We start from the raw sequence: 14,566 nt of genomic DNA on the forward strand, positions 1-14,566 counted from the left end.
TTAGTATTTATTCTAAATCTTAGAGACTTTACTGATGCAGGAACTGAATTTCTGAGACCATAAATGACCTCCCTGGGTTAATACGCACTTACAATAGAAAGTTGGAAGTAATTAAAAAAAAATTTTTAATATTTGCTTATTTTTGAGAGACAGAGAGACAGAGTGTGAGCTGGGGAGGAGCAGAAAGAGAAGGAGACACAGAATCTGAAGCAGGCACCAGGCTCCATGTTGTTGGCACAGAGCCTGATGGGGGGCTCCAGCTCATGAACTACTAGATCATGACCTTAGCTGAAGTCAGACACTTAACTGACTGAGCCACCCAGACACCCCTGGAAGTAATATTTTTTCAACTTCAAAAACAAATTGAATTCATCTGTGTAATAGAATTAAACTTTCATTTTCCACATTAAAATTATCTCCTGTACTGTTACCTTTTAAAATTCAGTCATAAAAATTTTCAAACAAAAAAGAAAATTATGTCAGCTTACCCACTTGAAAAAATTAAAATTTAAATACATTTTAATATTAGAATCTGACATTAAACATTTTGATATCATTTTCCCTATCTCCTTTCAAATTTTCCTTTTTTGTTTTGTTCTAAAGATCTTTGCGAGGACACCATGTCCCACAAATGCTGGACCCTTAGATGCATGGTAGAATAGTGGCAGTTGGAGTGCCAAGCCCCCTGGAATTTTGTTATTTCAATAGTTCTTTTCTAGAAAATTGTAATGTAAGTCACAATGCATTTCAAATTTAAGACAAAGGCATTATTTCTTTCCAAGTGCTTAGGGAAGAGTCAATCCTTTTACAGCTCCCAGTTTCTGTAGAAAATGTATACTGTTCTTGAATACGAGACCATTATATCATTTAAACAAACTATTATTGAAGTGTAGCTGACCTACAATATTGTATTAATGTCAAGTATGCAACACAACAATCCCACGGTTTGGCTATACGTAACTCAGTGCTCACCACAAGCGTGCTTGCCATCTGTCATCATACTACATAACTACAGTATTATTGACAATAATCCCTATGCTGCCATTTTCATCTCCATGACTTATTTATTTTATACCATTGCTTCATTTTAAAATATTGTTGTCTGTAGTTAAAATTAAATAAGAAAAGAGCAGAAATTAAGCTACTAGCCTTGGAAAACATAAGGTAGAGAAATAGCCTATGTCATCTTTTCAGAGACCTCTACCTGTTGTACAAAGAACCTATTATTTTTAAATGCTTAAGTGCAATCAACAAGTTGAACACAGCCTTCATCAAATTTCAACTGCTCTGGAAAATCCCTAGTAATTTCCCCCACCAGGGAAGCAGAAGGGATCCATCTTCAGGTGTTTGTACTCCCCTATCATTATGGCATCATTACAAAGTATAAGTGGGTGGTCAAGGCGCACCCATTTCCTTCTTAGCCTCTTAGTGCTGAGAACTTAGCTTTCCAATTGAATTAAATCCTAGGAGAATGCAAGAGGAAGAAAACATGAAAACCTACAAGCAAAAGAATATGTTAAACAAAATGAAATACAGACCAAGCTGACCAAAGCAAGTTCATATATATCAGTCATTCTCCAGCTCTAGACAATATTACCAAAGTCTTATAGGAGTGCCATACCATACTTTAGATAAAAGAATTGAAGAACAAAAGAGCCAATATGTAATTCTTTAGAATTACCTTAAGGTGAGATATATGGAAATGGAAAATCTTAATTTAGATTCCAGGTGTCTGACTTAGAATCCTCTTCAACATCATCATAAACTAACTGAGATTTTTAGCTGAAGAAAGTGATCTAGTAGAGGAAACGTTTGTGAACTAGTAGTTCAGCAAGATGCCTGATTGTGGGCTCAAATCAAATAGTGATTGTCAATGTAGTAAAATAACATTAATTATATAATTTTGGGTGAAATGTTACTAACTTTATGCTTAAAACAGGTAAAACCTAGGGACTTTCAAAATGTTTTGGAAATATGTATGAATAAAGTCTCCCACTGATTCAGGTTTATATTCCATGTAATAACTCAAGAACATATTCTCTCAACTCATAGTATGGATTTCTGATTTGGTTTTCCAACAACAAAAGAAAAGAGAATGTAGAATCATCATCCTTGGAAATTCAAGAGCTGAATCTGCTTCCAAAGCATAAGGACATTGAATATATTTTTCTTTGTGGAACAATATGAAGAATTGTTATAGAACATGAACTCCACTGACTAATGTGATAACAGTGTCACTTTGAGCAAGTTGCCTAATCTTTCTGTGTCGTTCAGGTGAGTAAGCTATGGGAATGAGGCTCCTAACTCAGTGCCATTAGAGGTACTCAATAAGTGTTAATTTGTGGAGTTTGTTGTTCAGGGTTAGCATATATGATTGTCTTTATTTCAATAGATTTTTCCCCCCACAAGAAACCTGACATGAACTGTGTGAAATTTTTGTCAAAACAGAGTTACTAAAGTTTACAAGGGGGGAAGTTCATTATATTTAGATCACATTTTCTAAGCTTAGGGTTGTTATTAGGGGATTTGATATGTCAAAATACAGAACTGAACTCCCTGCGAAGGAGTTTCTACCTACCTACACGCAGAGGGAAGGAGGTGACACAACACTCTTGATTCTGTCTGGTCTGGTCATGGCGAGATGTCATGTCCTGAAGATCTTTTTAGGCTACTTTCTGAAGGACATTTTTGTAGTTCTCCTGAAAACTTTACAGAAGCTCAACATATTGAAATAAAGTTCACTTTCTTACTTTTTTATTTGAGAAAAAGCAATTTTAGAATTCTCTATGGAAGCCAGGTCCAAATGAAAATACCTGTTGTATTTGAAGCTACCACATTTGTCTAGATAAATGAATAGTCCCTTAATCATAAAGAAAATAAACAATTTAGGATAGCCCAATCTTGATTTCTGGGAAAACAGTATCGTACCAGTGGGCAACAATGTCTTCTTAACTCAGTTGCCCTCCCTGAGGCTGTTGAAGGGCAATGATTTAACTTTTCAATAATTTGAGATCACAAAGCAGAAACACCAAGCTGAGAATTATGAGCATTCACATGTTGCCTTCGTTGGCATGATCTGATTTTCTTAGAAATATATTTTATGTTGTGTTTTTACTTATATTTGCTTCAAGAAAACCATTATTCATCCAACAAGTATTTGAATGTGCATTCTGTGATACACACTGTCCTTGGGGCTAAAAACACAGTAGAAAGTCGAGATTTAGTACCTGCTACATACCAGTTGGAGAGACAGACAACATGCATGGAGAAAATCCTTTGGGGAAAGATAATTACAGTGTGTTATGAGAGAAAAATAAAAAGAGTAATGTGGTGGAGAACAACCGACCGGGGAAAGTGGTTAGTCAAGATAGAATGTAGGCATTTGGATGAGATCTAGGGGAAAAGGGTGCCAACTGTGTGAAGAATTGAAAGGGAAGAAGTGCACTTGCATTTCAAGCGGTACTGGTGTTCTAGCTAGTCTTAAAAAAATCCTCCCACCATAGACCACCTAGAAATCCTAGATTAAATATAATAAATATGCTTTTGAATACAGGTCTGACCTTAACAATATTAACAATAGTGATGAAAATCTCAAAGGCAGAAAATGAAAGGATTTGAGAACAAAAGTAGGGAAAAGCTAATTCACTGCTTGCTCTTGCTAGTCTCCCTCATCTCTAAGTTCATTTTCTAAAAGCTAGAGAAAAACAGGAAATTAGACTGTGGGTCCATGAATGGTGAAGACTCAGAAAAGATACCAACCTCCATATCCTGAAGGGTTATGTCCTCAGAAAAAAAGGACAAACTTAAGAAAAAGTTCACTCACCCAAAAAAGAGTTAAGAAGATGTATCTTTTAGGGCTAGGGATGTAGGTAGAAAGGGGGAAAAAACCCTAAAAATGCATAACCACAGCTTCCCTAATGCATATTTGAGGTTTTAACTTACACTGTCTCTCTGGTTCATAAAACCCTAAATTGGTAAATTACCTTAAAGCAATCTCAGATTGATAGCACCATGAGATCTTGTCAGAGGCAATAGTAAATCTCTGTGTATGTCAACCTGAGTCTCAAAAGACCTCAGTAGATAAAGCCCTCATCAAATAAGGGTTCAGAACCTCAGATTACAAGATACACGAGGAATCAAGGAACTGTAAACAAGACCTGGTACAAACATCAAATAGTAGGATTAACCCTAATAAGAATTTCAGATATTAGAATTATTAGATACAGACTATAAAATAAATATACCTTAAATATTAAAGAAAAAAAGGTATATAAGCCAAGAGGAAGCATGAACTACAATTAAAATAGATGAGGTAGACTTGAAAATTAGTTCAATACCACAAGGATGACAAATTAAAGCCTCTATTATAAAAAATAACCACTAAGAAATAAAGTCATAGGAATAAACACTTCAATGGCACATGTACAGAGAGAAGTATAGTAAAAGATAAATGTGAAACGACTTTTGTTTCCATCCACAATGGAGTACCTAAAGCTAAATTTACCCTCCTGCTGCAGACAACTGGAAAAATGGGCAAAATACATGAAACAATTGTTGTTCAACATTGTACAACAAGCAGCACTTTGAAAGAAGGGAAGCAAACGTGGTGACCCCAGTAATTGCCCCAAATTTCTGCCTCGATGCCCTTCTCAGGTGAAAGTGTGAAGAGAACAAGCCTAAACAGAATCAGAAGGCACTTTCAGTTAAGGAGTCAAGGATTAGAGGATGCTACCCAGAGAAAGAACTCCAGAAATCTATAGAGGGATCCCCTTGAGCCTGTTGCTGAAAGCTAAACTATGCATGTGTATGTGAAACCCCATGAAACCAAAGTAGTGGAAGCTGAAGAATTCCACAAGTCCACATGGGACCTCAGGAAATTTATTTCCAACCAGCAGAGTAGAGAAACCATTTTAAACACATGCAGCATTTAGGAGAGATCCCTAAAAGTATCACGCTACAGAATTAAGGCTAAATTACCCCTAAAAAATAAAAGCTAATCTAAACTTGTTGTAACAGAACTTGTAAATAAACATTGAAAAGATCAAGCTGAACTAAAACTAATTTAATCTAGAATGGATCTAATGCACTTTGAAGAAATACAACAAAATCCAGCACTCAACAGCATAAGTTTACAGCATAAGATCCAATTAAAAAAAAAAAGGTTTCACGTACAAAGAAGCAGGAAAATGTCACCCATAACCCATAAGACAGGCAGTCAATATAAATATATCCAGGAACTAGGGAGACAATGAAATTAGCAGACAAGACTTTAAAAACTATTACAAACACGTTCGAATATTTAAAAGTACACATGGATCTATAATTTGGTGAAAATTAGAAACTCACAAATAAAGATGTACAATGAATCCTAAGCAGGGTAAACAAAAAGAAAACCACATCAAAGGCACATCATAATCAAATTATTAGAAACCAATGACAAAGAAATAATCCTAAAAGTAACATAGAGGGAAAAAAACCGTACATACTGAGGAACATAAAAATGGCAGGTTTCTCATCAGAAAAAAAGGAAAGCTAAAAAATTAAGAATGACATCTTACCTGTGCCTAAGGAAAAAATTGACACCTTAGTATTCTTCACCTCAAAAAATTAAATAAATAAAGGCTACCCATGGATAAGAAGACTCAATATTATCAAGATGTCAGTTCTTCCTAACTTGATTTGTCACTTTAATGTAATTACATTAAAAATCCCAGCTTGTTATTTTGTGGATATCAACAAAATGTTTCCAAAGTACATACTGAAAGGCAAATTAGCCAAGACAGGTTGGCTTCAAGACTTACTGAGAAGCTACAGTAATCAACACAGTGTGGCATTGGCAAAAGAATAAGCAAATGGATCGATGGAACAGAATAGAAATCACAGAAATAAATACAAACATAGTCAGTTGATTTTTGGTAAAGGATCAAAGGCAAAACAATGGGATAAGTGAAGTCAACTCAACAGTCCCATGCCAAAAGAGAGTCTAGAAACAAAACTTGTACCCTTCACAAAAAGTAACTGAAAATGGATTATATATCTAAATGTTAAACTTAATAAATCTATGAAATTCTTAGAAGATGACATAGGAGAACATTTAGGGGGCTTTAGATTTGGCAATGACTTTTGGATAGAATATGAAAGACATGATGCATGAAAAAAATAATGATAAACTGGACTTGATTAAAATTAAAAAATTGTGCCATCTGAAAGACACTTGCCAAGAGGACAAGAAGACAAGCTGAACACTGTGATAAAATAGTCCCAAAGACATGCCTGATAAAGGACTGTTCTCCAAAATATACAAAACTCAATCATAAGAAAGCAAACAACTTGATTTTAAAAGTGGGTGAAAGGCTTCAACAGACACCTCATCAAAGAAGATGTACAGAAGGCAAATAAGTATATGAAAAGATGCTCAATATCATACGTTACTAGGCAATTTCAAATTAAAACAACCAGGAGATGCTGCTGCACAGCTATTAGAATGGCCAACATCAACAAAATGGGCAACACAAAAGCCTGAGAAAGATGTGGGACAATAGGAATTCATATTTATTGCTGGCAAAAATGGCCCAACCACTTTCAAAGACACTTTGGGAGCTTCTTACAAAAATAAGCATACATTTATATATGATCCAACAGTCATGCCCCTTGGTATTTATCAAAAGGAGTTGAAATTTATGTCTACACAAAACACCAGCACACAAGATTTTATAGCCCCTTTACTTATAATTGAATACTTGGAAACAACCAAGATTTCCTTTAGCAGGCTAATGGATAAATAAGTTCTCGTACATCCAGACAATGAAATATTATTCAACAGGGAAAATAAATGAGCTAGGAAGCCATGAAAAAACATGGAGGAAGCAAGTGTATATTATGTGACAAAGGCCAATCTAAAAGGCTACCTACTATATGATTCCAACCCTATGACATTCTGGGAAAAGGCAGTAAAAAGTTCAGCGGTTGTCAGATGTTAGGAGGGAAGAACGGATGACAAGATGGAATCCCAAGGACTTTTAGAACAGTAAAACCATTCCATGTGATTCTATAACAGTGGATACACGTCATTATACACTTGTTCAAACCCATAAAGTTCACGGAAGTGACCCCATGTAAGCTACATTGAAGATGATAATGATGTGTCGATATAGAAGCATTGACTGTAACAAATGTATCATTCTAGGTGTGAGATGCCGATAGAGGGGGAGGTTGTAGTAGATGGAGGGGGAGGCTGGGTCACATGGGAACTCTCTCTTCTCTGCACTCGGTTTTACTGTGAATCTGAAGCTGCACTAAAAAAAAACAAAGCCTGTTATTTTTTTAAAATAAGGGCTAAATAGTAACTTGTTATAGGAGCAAATCTTAGAGAGGATGCCCTAGGAGATCTGAAAAAAAGTAAGTGCTGATGGAAGTCATTAGGCTAAAGGAAAACAATACTGATGGAGACTTGGACTATGCAAAGGAACCAAGAATTCCACAAATAATTAGTAGATAAATAAATACAAAACACCTTTTCTTCTTTAAAATTTCTTTAAAAGATAATTATTTAAAACAAAAAATATGTTTTATGACATACATAGAACTAAAATGTATGCCAGTTATAACACACAGTGTGGGCACTTGGGTGGCTCAGTCTGTTAAGTGTCTGACTTCAGCTCAGATCATGATCTCATAGTTTGTGGGTTCGAGCCCCGCATTGGGCTCCGTGCTGACAGCTCAGAGTCTGGAACCTGCTTCAGATTCTGTGTGGCACTCTCTCTTTCTGCCCATCCCCCATTCACCCCTGTCTCTCTCTGTCTGTCAAAACTGAATAAATCATTAAATAAATAAACCCAATCATATTGATAATTGCATTACTTCTTAATGCTCTAAATACTTCAGTTAAAAAGACATTTCATCAGATTGAATATAAAAGTAAAGCTCTACTATAATGGTTTATAAGAAATGTCCTTAAAATATAAAGATGTAAATAGGCAAAATGAAAAGAATGGAAAAAGAAATATCATAAGAAATATGAAGTTGCTATATTAACATCAGCCTGGGTAGACTTCAGGACAAAAAGTTTTATCAGGGATAAGGAGGGATATTTTATAATGATAGTCCAATCCATCAAGACAGTAATAATAAATCACCTACATAACAAAAATTCAAACTACATTAAACAAAATCTGATAGAGCTGGAGGATGAAATAGATAAATCTATAATCAGGATTGCAAATCTCACAGCCTTCTCTCAGTAACTGATACACTAGTAGACATAAAATCAATAAGGTTATATAAGATTTGAACAACTTTCTCAATCAAGTTGACCTAATTAGCAGTTACTAAGTACCCTACCAACAGTAGCAGAATACACTTTTTTTTCCTCAAGTGTACTTGAAACATTAACCTGGATAGACAATGAAGCCATAAAATAGGTTTTAGGGGCACCTGGGTATCTCAGTCAGCTGAGCATCCAACTTAGACTAAGGTCATGATTGATCTCACAGGTCATGAGTTCAAGCCCCATGTCAGGGGCTGACAGTTCAGAACCTGGAGCCTGCTTCAGAATCTCTGTTTCCTTCTATCTCTCCGCCCCTCTGTCACTCATTGCTATGTCTCTCTCTGTCTCTCAAAAATAGATCAGTGTTAAAAAAATTTTTTTAAGTCTTAATAAATTTTTTAAAAATGGGATATTACAGGGCATGTTCTCTGATCACAGTGAAGTTAAACAAAATCAACAACAAAAAAATAAATCTAGGAAATCCCTCCAAATATTTGGAAATAAACAAAACACTTCTAAATTATCCATTGGTTTAAAGATTGGTGAATCAGAACATTTTTATGCTTTAAAGTTAAAATTAAATATTTAAAATGTAGATGCTTAATTGTCATGATTTCTCCCTTCAATGAGCTTTTTATAACTAAACAACGACAACCTATTGGAAAGAGAGCTTTTAACTACAGTTCCATATTTATCGTTACCTTCTACCTATGGCAAGTGATTTCTGTTTTCCATTTACAGTGATGACTCAAGATTTCTTTTTAAAATGAACATTTAGGAAAAAAAATAAAATAACCATTTAGGTTTAAAATAAACATCTTAGGTTACATAACTGGTTTCTTTTTTACAATTTTTATTATTACTATAATACAGGGGGAATGCAAGCATGGCAAAAATCATGACAGCAATTTGCTAATAAATTAAGTTGGGGGAACATTAGGCTCAATGATTTCCAAGGGCCCTGCTAACTCAGAAATTCTACAGTTGAATTGATAGCATATTAAAACTGGTCCTCTAAAGCTCTGTGTGTGAATATAAAATCAGAAGGAAGGAAAAGGCCATCTACATACATCTGCATAATATATCTGTGCTTATTCACAAATAAATGAGCAAAGCTATACATTTCTCTCAAAAGAAAATGAAAACCTGTGTTTTAGATAATCATTACTCATTTCAAATTCCCAGTGATGTGACACAGAATGTAAGATTTACTGTAAATAGAGCATGAAATTAGATAAAATAAAGTATGCTGACAGACTCATTTTTAACCTGAGTGTTCAGTGTCAATCACTGAGATTTAACTTCTGCTTTAGTAAGAAATATCCTGGAATGAATTTTTCTAGTAATATAAGGTCCTAACTTACTTAAAGAATTAGTCTAGGAAATTTCATTTTAAATGAGCAAACAGATGGTTACAGAAGCCTTCCTTTTGTGCTCAGTACTTGCTTTATTTAGCCCCTTTTGGGGGGAAGTATGTGTATTGTTTCCATTTATCTCGAATAAACTTTTCTTTCATTTGAATTTACCTGAATTCACCACATGTCTTTTGGGTTGCGGCCATTCTCTCACTTTCTCCCTGCTCAATTTGGAAAAATCTCACTATTTTAGAAAGGAAAACCAGACTTATTAAGGACCTTTTTGCATCAAGTGTTAGTAGCAAAGAATGCTAGAAAGAGCCACACCTTAATGTTGTACCTACCCAGAATGCTGTGGGAAGGAATCTTAGAGGCAAGGATCCAACGCGTTTGTGAAATTTTCTAGGTAACAAGTTCACATATTTAAAGAGGAGATTTTTCATTAATGCCCCCAAATTGACTTATTTGAAATTCTACTCTCCATATTAGAACTCGTTTTTAAAAATTTAAAACACAACTGTTTTTGGAGAAATATAATGGTATGAATCCTAAGGTTGGAGAGAGCTACATGGGCTTTTCTGCAGCCAGTACACTGTTTTGAATAAAAGAGACTAAGTGTCTTGGATCACAGACCTTAGGAGGGAGAGTTTTAGGCAGATAATCCATTAGGGAGTGCTATGTGTGCACACACCTGTAAGGGAGGTAGGAAAGACAAAATTGCATGGAGAGAAGATGCCCCCAAATGTATTTGCAACTGAGGCATCAGCACGGCCTGTGGGAAATGCTGAAGATGGGATGGTCTGTCTGTTTGGTGCCAAGTGAGACAACCAGAGGCCTTTTGTGTCATTGCATCAGCTGGTTGTTTGAATGTTTGCTGAGAGAGGGTACAGCCTTGGCAAGGTAATTCTCTGCCCAATGGTAATGCCCAGTGTGTGCTGGCAACAGCCAGTAGTCCTTACAGTCGGTGTCCATGGCCTAGACAGCATACCAGTATCCATGGCACCAACTTATTTTTTGTTATCACCTGAGAGATACACTTTTGCTTTTTGCATGCAGTTATTGGTGTCCTATTAGTTTCTGATGACTGAAGGTAGTGTCGGGAGAAGACTCCCATGAATATGTTCACAATTCTGTGCATTTGGCTTTCTGAACAAAGAGCATTGGCACCTGGTTCAAAGCGTGATTGAATATTAACCCTAAAGATAGAGGCTTCTAGAGAGAGACAGAGCTTTATATTTCTGGAGCTATTTGTTCATAATCCAGTGTGGTGAAGTAGAGACCATTTCATCCTCTCTGCAGAGAACATTTGGATTGTTGATAAGTGATGTCTCTCCCTCTCCCTCTTTCTTTGTCTCTCTGTCTCTCTCTCTCCTTCTCTTTCTCCCTCCCTCTCTCCCCCTTGCTCTTTCTGTTTCTCCATCTCTCTCCTTTCTCTCTCTCCTTGGTGAAGAGGAGGGGCAAATGGGTCAGCAGCAGTTCCTATATGAACTCCAAGCTTCATAGTTTTGAGGTTTCCCTCCTGTGTTGTAAACCTCACTATGTGATTCTCCAGCATTTATTTTAAGATTCCACATAAAAGAAAATCTCAATATTTGTCTTCTCTGACTTGTTTCACTTGACATAATACAATCAAGTTCCATCCATGTTATCACATATGGCAAAATATTTTTTCCTTTTTATGACCAAGTAATTTTTCATTGTATGTATTTATTATATATTCTTTATCCATTCATCTATTGGTGGATGTTTATGTTGTTTTCATATCTTGGCTATTGTAAATAGTGCTGCAGTAAACCTAGGGGCACATTTGTCTTTTCAAATTAGTGTTTTCAGTTTGGGGGGATAAATTCTTAAAAGGGGAATTGCTGGATCATATGGTTGAAAGAGGAGAAATAGTTGCAGCTCAACTGTTAGGAAGCTAGTACAATATAGTCTGGATAAGGAGTAATGGATCAAAGCCCATGAGGCTCAAAACCTGAGGTCTAATCTCTGGCACCCACTTTTGTTGCGACCTTGGACAAGTCATTTAACCTCACCGGGCTTCTACACCTTAATCCACAGTGAATCTATGAGGTTCCTTCCCAAAGTAAATTCTAACAATTTAGAAGGACCTAAATTAAGATGATTTCATGAGCACGGAGACAGAAAGATCAATGGAAATAGAAAAAAAAAACACACAGGAAGGGGACAGGAGGGTAATTAGAATTAGTTTTAGATATGTTGCTTTCAAAATATTGATGATCCAGTTTGGATGTGTTCAGAAAACCAGCTGAAAAAAAAAAAAAGAATCCTAGAAGCAAGAAGAAGGGCCGTGGCCGGAGTTCAAACTTAGAAGCTATTTTCACAGGTGGGAGAGTCGATGAAATTGATAGGAACAGACTGAAGGGGAGGACAGTGAATCCACCAGGCCTGGGAAGGTGGCACTGAAGGGAAACACAGGGACCCAGGCTCCAGGCAACATATGACCAGAGAGGCAGAAATTATGGGAGACCAGGGAAGAAAGGCTGTAAGGAGCAAAGCCTGTCAGATCAAGGTTTAAAGGCTTCAGAGAGCTACTTGACCTGAAAAAGCATCCATCCAGAAAGACACGGCTGATATAAATCAGAGGTTTCAGAGGGAGATGATGGTATAAAAAGGTAGCTACAAATGCAAAATGTGTTCAGAGGCATTTATAGGCACACTGACTTGGTGAACCTCCAGAACCAGGTGGGTATTTTTCTCCTGTGCCCCTTGCATTAAAAGTCCCTGCAGGGCTTTTTTTTAAATGCAGGTTTCTTGGTCTCCTTGCAGAACTAATGAGTCATAATCTCTGGGATAAGTAAGGCTCTGGGTATCTTCCTTTGAAATGCTACTGTCCCTCATTTATTTTTATGTATGTAGCCAAGGGAGGTTTCAACATGCTTTGGAAAGGATTGGAGGGAGAGATAAAATAAAGAGATGGGGAAACTGAGGGATGGTAATCTTGAAAAGGCAAAATGACCTAGGGAGCTAGGAGAAGGGTGAATCTAAAACAAAGGCCCCACTTGTCTCCAGCGATCTCCTGCTCACCGTGTCAGAGACTCGTGTTCAACATGACAGCCAACAAGGTCTTCATGAAAAGCTTGGTCTTGTGTCTCCGCCCTTGGTAATGATATCTTGCCATCTACAGTGACAGCCTTGGTGCCAGAGATGCGGCAGAGGCTGAAGTCTCAACAGAAGGCAGAGCCCCCGATGAGTTTCCCAACCTTCCCAGCAGCAGTGGGGAGAGCACGGACAGCTGGTCCCAGCTCGCCAACGAGGAGGACAATCAGGATGACACTAGTAGCTTTCTTCAGCTCAGTGAGCGATCCATGAGGTAACTGCTCTTTACTTGATTTCCCAAGGAAATAGGTCCCCATGCAGAGTCTAAAAATACTTTCAAAATGGTTCTCTGCAAAGGGTCCCTAAGAGAGCAAGAAAGAAAGCTCCTGCTAGGTCAAGGGGCCTGCCTGTCATGATTTGTACCAAGAGGTTTCTTAATATCCAGTTGTGCCTTTAATTACCTTGGTCAAGGTTAAGAGTCGGCTGCATTTCCTTCTCTGCAAGCCACAACTAGTGCATTCAATGAAAACAACTGAGAATTTTTAAATCAGAGCTGCTGTGACACCTGATGTGTTTGATACTTTCTCTCTGGTTCATTTGTATTTCAGATGCAACCCAGGCTGGGTTTACATGAGGCAAGTGTTTCCACATTGTGTTGTGTTGTTTGGCCTAATTGTTTCTCCTCCCTCTCTCTCCCCTGCCCCCTGTATTGTTGCTCTGGGAAGGGAAGAGAGGAGTTCATGAAAGATCAGTTTTGGAAAGACCCCAGCCCATCAAGAGACATAAACTGAACACTCTCCCTCCATGAGGTAGAAACAGATAGTGTCTCCACATTTCTGCCTTAAGTCTTCCTTGATACTGGGCCAGTGCCACAGGCTTTCCTGAAAGGCCGGTGGGAAAATGGGATTGAGATGCATCTGGGTGTAACGGGGCCATGGCTGCCTTACTTCCGGCAGTTCAGTCTGCTTCGACTTAGGAAATCTTAACAAATTTCCCACCAGACTGGTGGAAAATATTGCAATATATAGATAAAAATGCCAAGAGAATTTAAATGTCTGGACTCAGCAGAAGTTTACAGGGTTCATTACCTTTAGCACAATGTTGGAGTCATCCGATTTCCATTAGTGAATATATCTGATGACCCACACGAAACCCAAAACTGGAATTTGAAACTGGAGGAGTCTGGTTTGTTACTCATAGCACTCCTGAGGGAAGGCTGCCCCATATGTGACACACCAGCACTCACCCTTTGAAAACCTGACTTGGAAGAGATGTCACTGGGAAATAGTGGGCATATGAGGAAACTCGGTGAGTTTGCTAAAATTGGATGCACTCCACTTTGCAAGTACAGACAGAGCCTAAAAATCGGCTTAAGTCAAGTGTGTTTCAGCAAGTGAGCTCCCAGCTAGCCCTCCTTCTCCATGACACACAAGGTATTAGGTGTTGCTTCTCAACGATTTTACAATAAAGGAGCTAATTAAACTTTGGCATTGCCCAACTTTGTAGTTATAAGTCCTGCAGTCCCATAGGTAAACAATGATCCAGGTGCATATTCTGTGGAATGCCACTCAGGACAATCCTGTGAATGGCAAAGGGAGAATGTGTGTCTCCTGCTTTCTCTCAGAAGTCAAGAAGCAGGCAGATGAGCATTCTGGTAGCTTCCCCAGCCAGCATTCTCAGAAATATTTTAGTCTCCATGGGAACACCAAGGAGTCTTGCTGACAGGATAGACATCCTCACTAAACCTGGAAGGCAGAAGATAAAAGTCATGCTGATTGTCACCCACCAATGTAGCCCCCTTAGGCATGACACCACTGCAGAAATTCAAAAACGATGATGATGATGGTGATGATGATGATGATTGGCTTGGGCCAAAAATATCTTT

At 37.5% G+C, this 14,566-nt stretch overlaps 1 protein-coding gene across 3 annotated transcripts in view; it reads left to right on the top strand.

The window, feature by feature from the left end:
* SPHKAP (SPHK1 interactor, AKAP domain containing) overlaps window positions 1-14,566 on the top strand; it is a 157,602-nt gene that overhangs the window by 131,372 nt on the left and 11,664 nt on the right. For all 3 annotated transcript variants that reach the window (XM_029933661.1, XM_029933663.1, XM_029933664.1), the window contains exon 8: window positions 12,770-12,955. In XM_029933661.1, the coding sequence (XP_029789521.1) occupies window positions 12,770-12,955 (186 nt within the window). The remainder of the gene's footprint in view (window positions 1-12,769; window positions 12,956-14,566) is intronic.

This window comes from Suricata suricatta, chromosome 3 (assembly GCF_006229205.1).
Source record: "Suricata suricatta isolate VVHF042 chromosome 3, meerkat_22Aug2017_6uvM2_HiC, whole genome shotgun sequence".
Lineage (NCBI taxonomy): Eukaryota > Metazoa > Chordata > Mammalia > Carnivora > Herpestidae > Suricata > Suricata suricatta.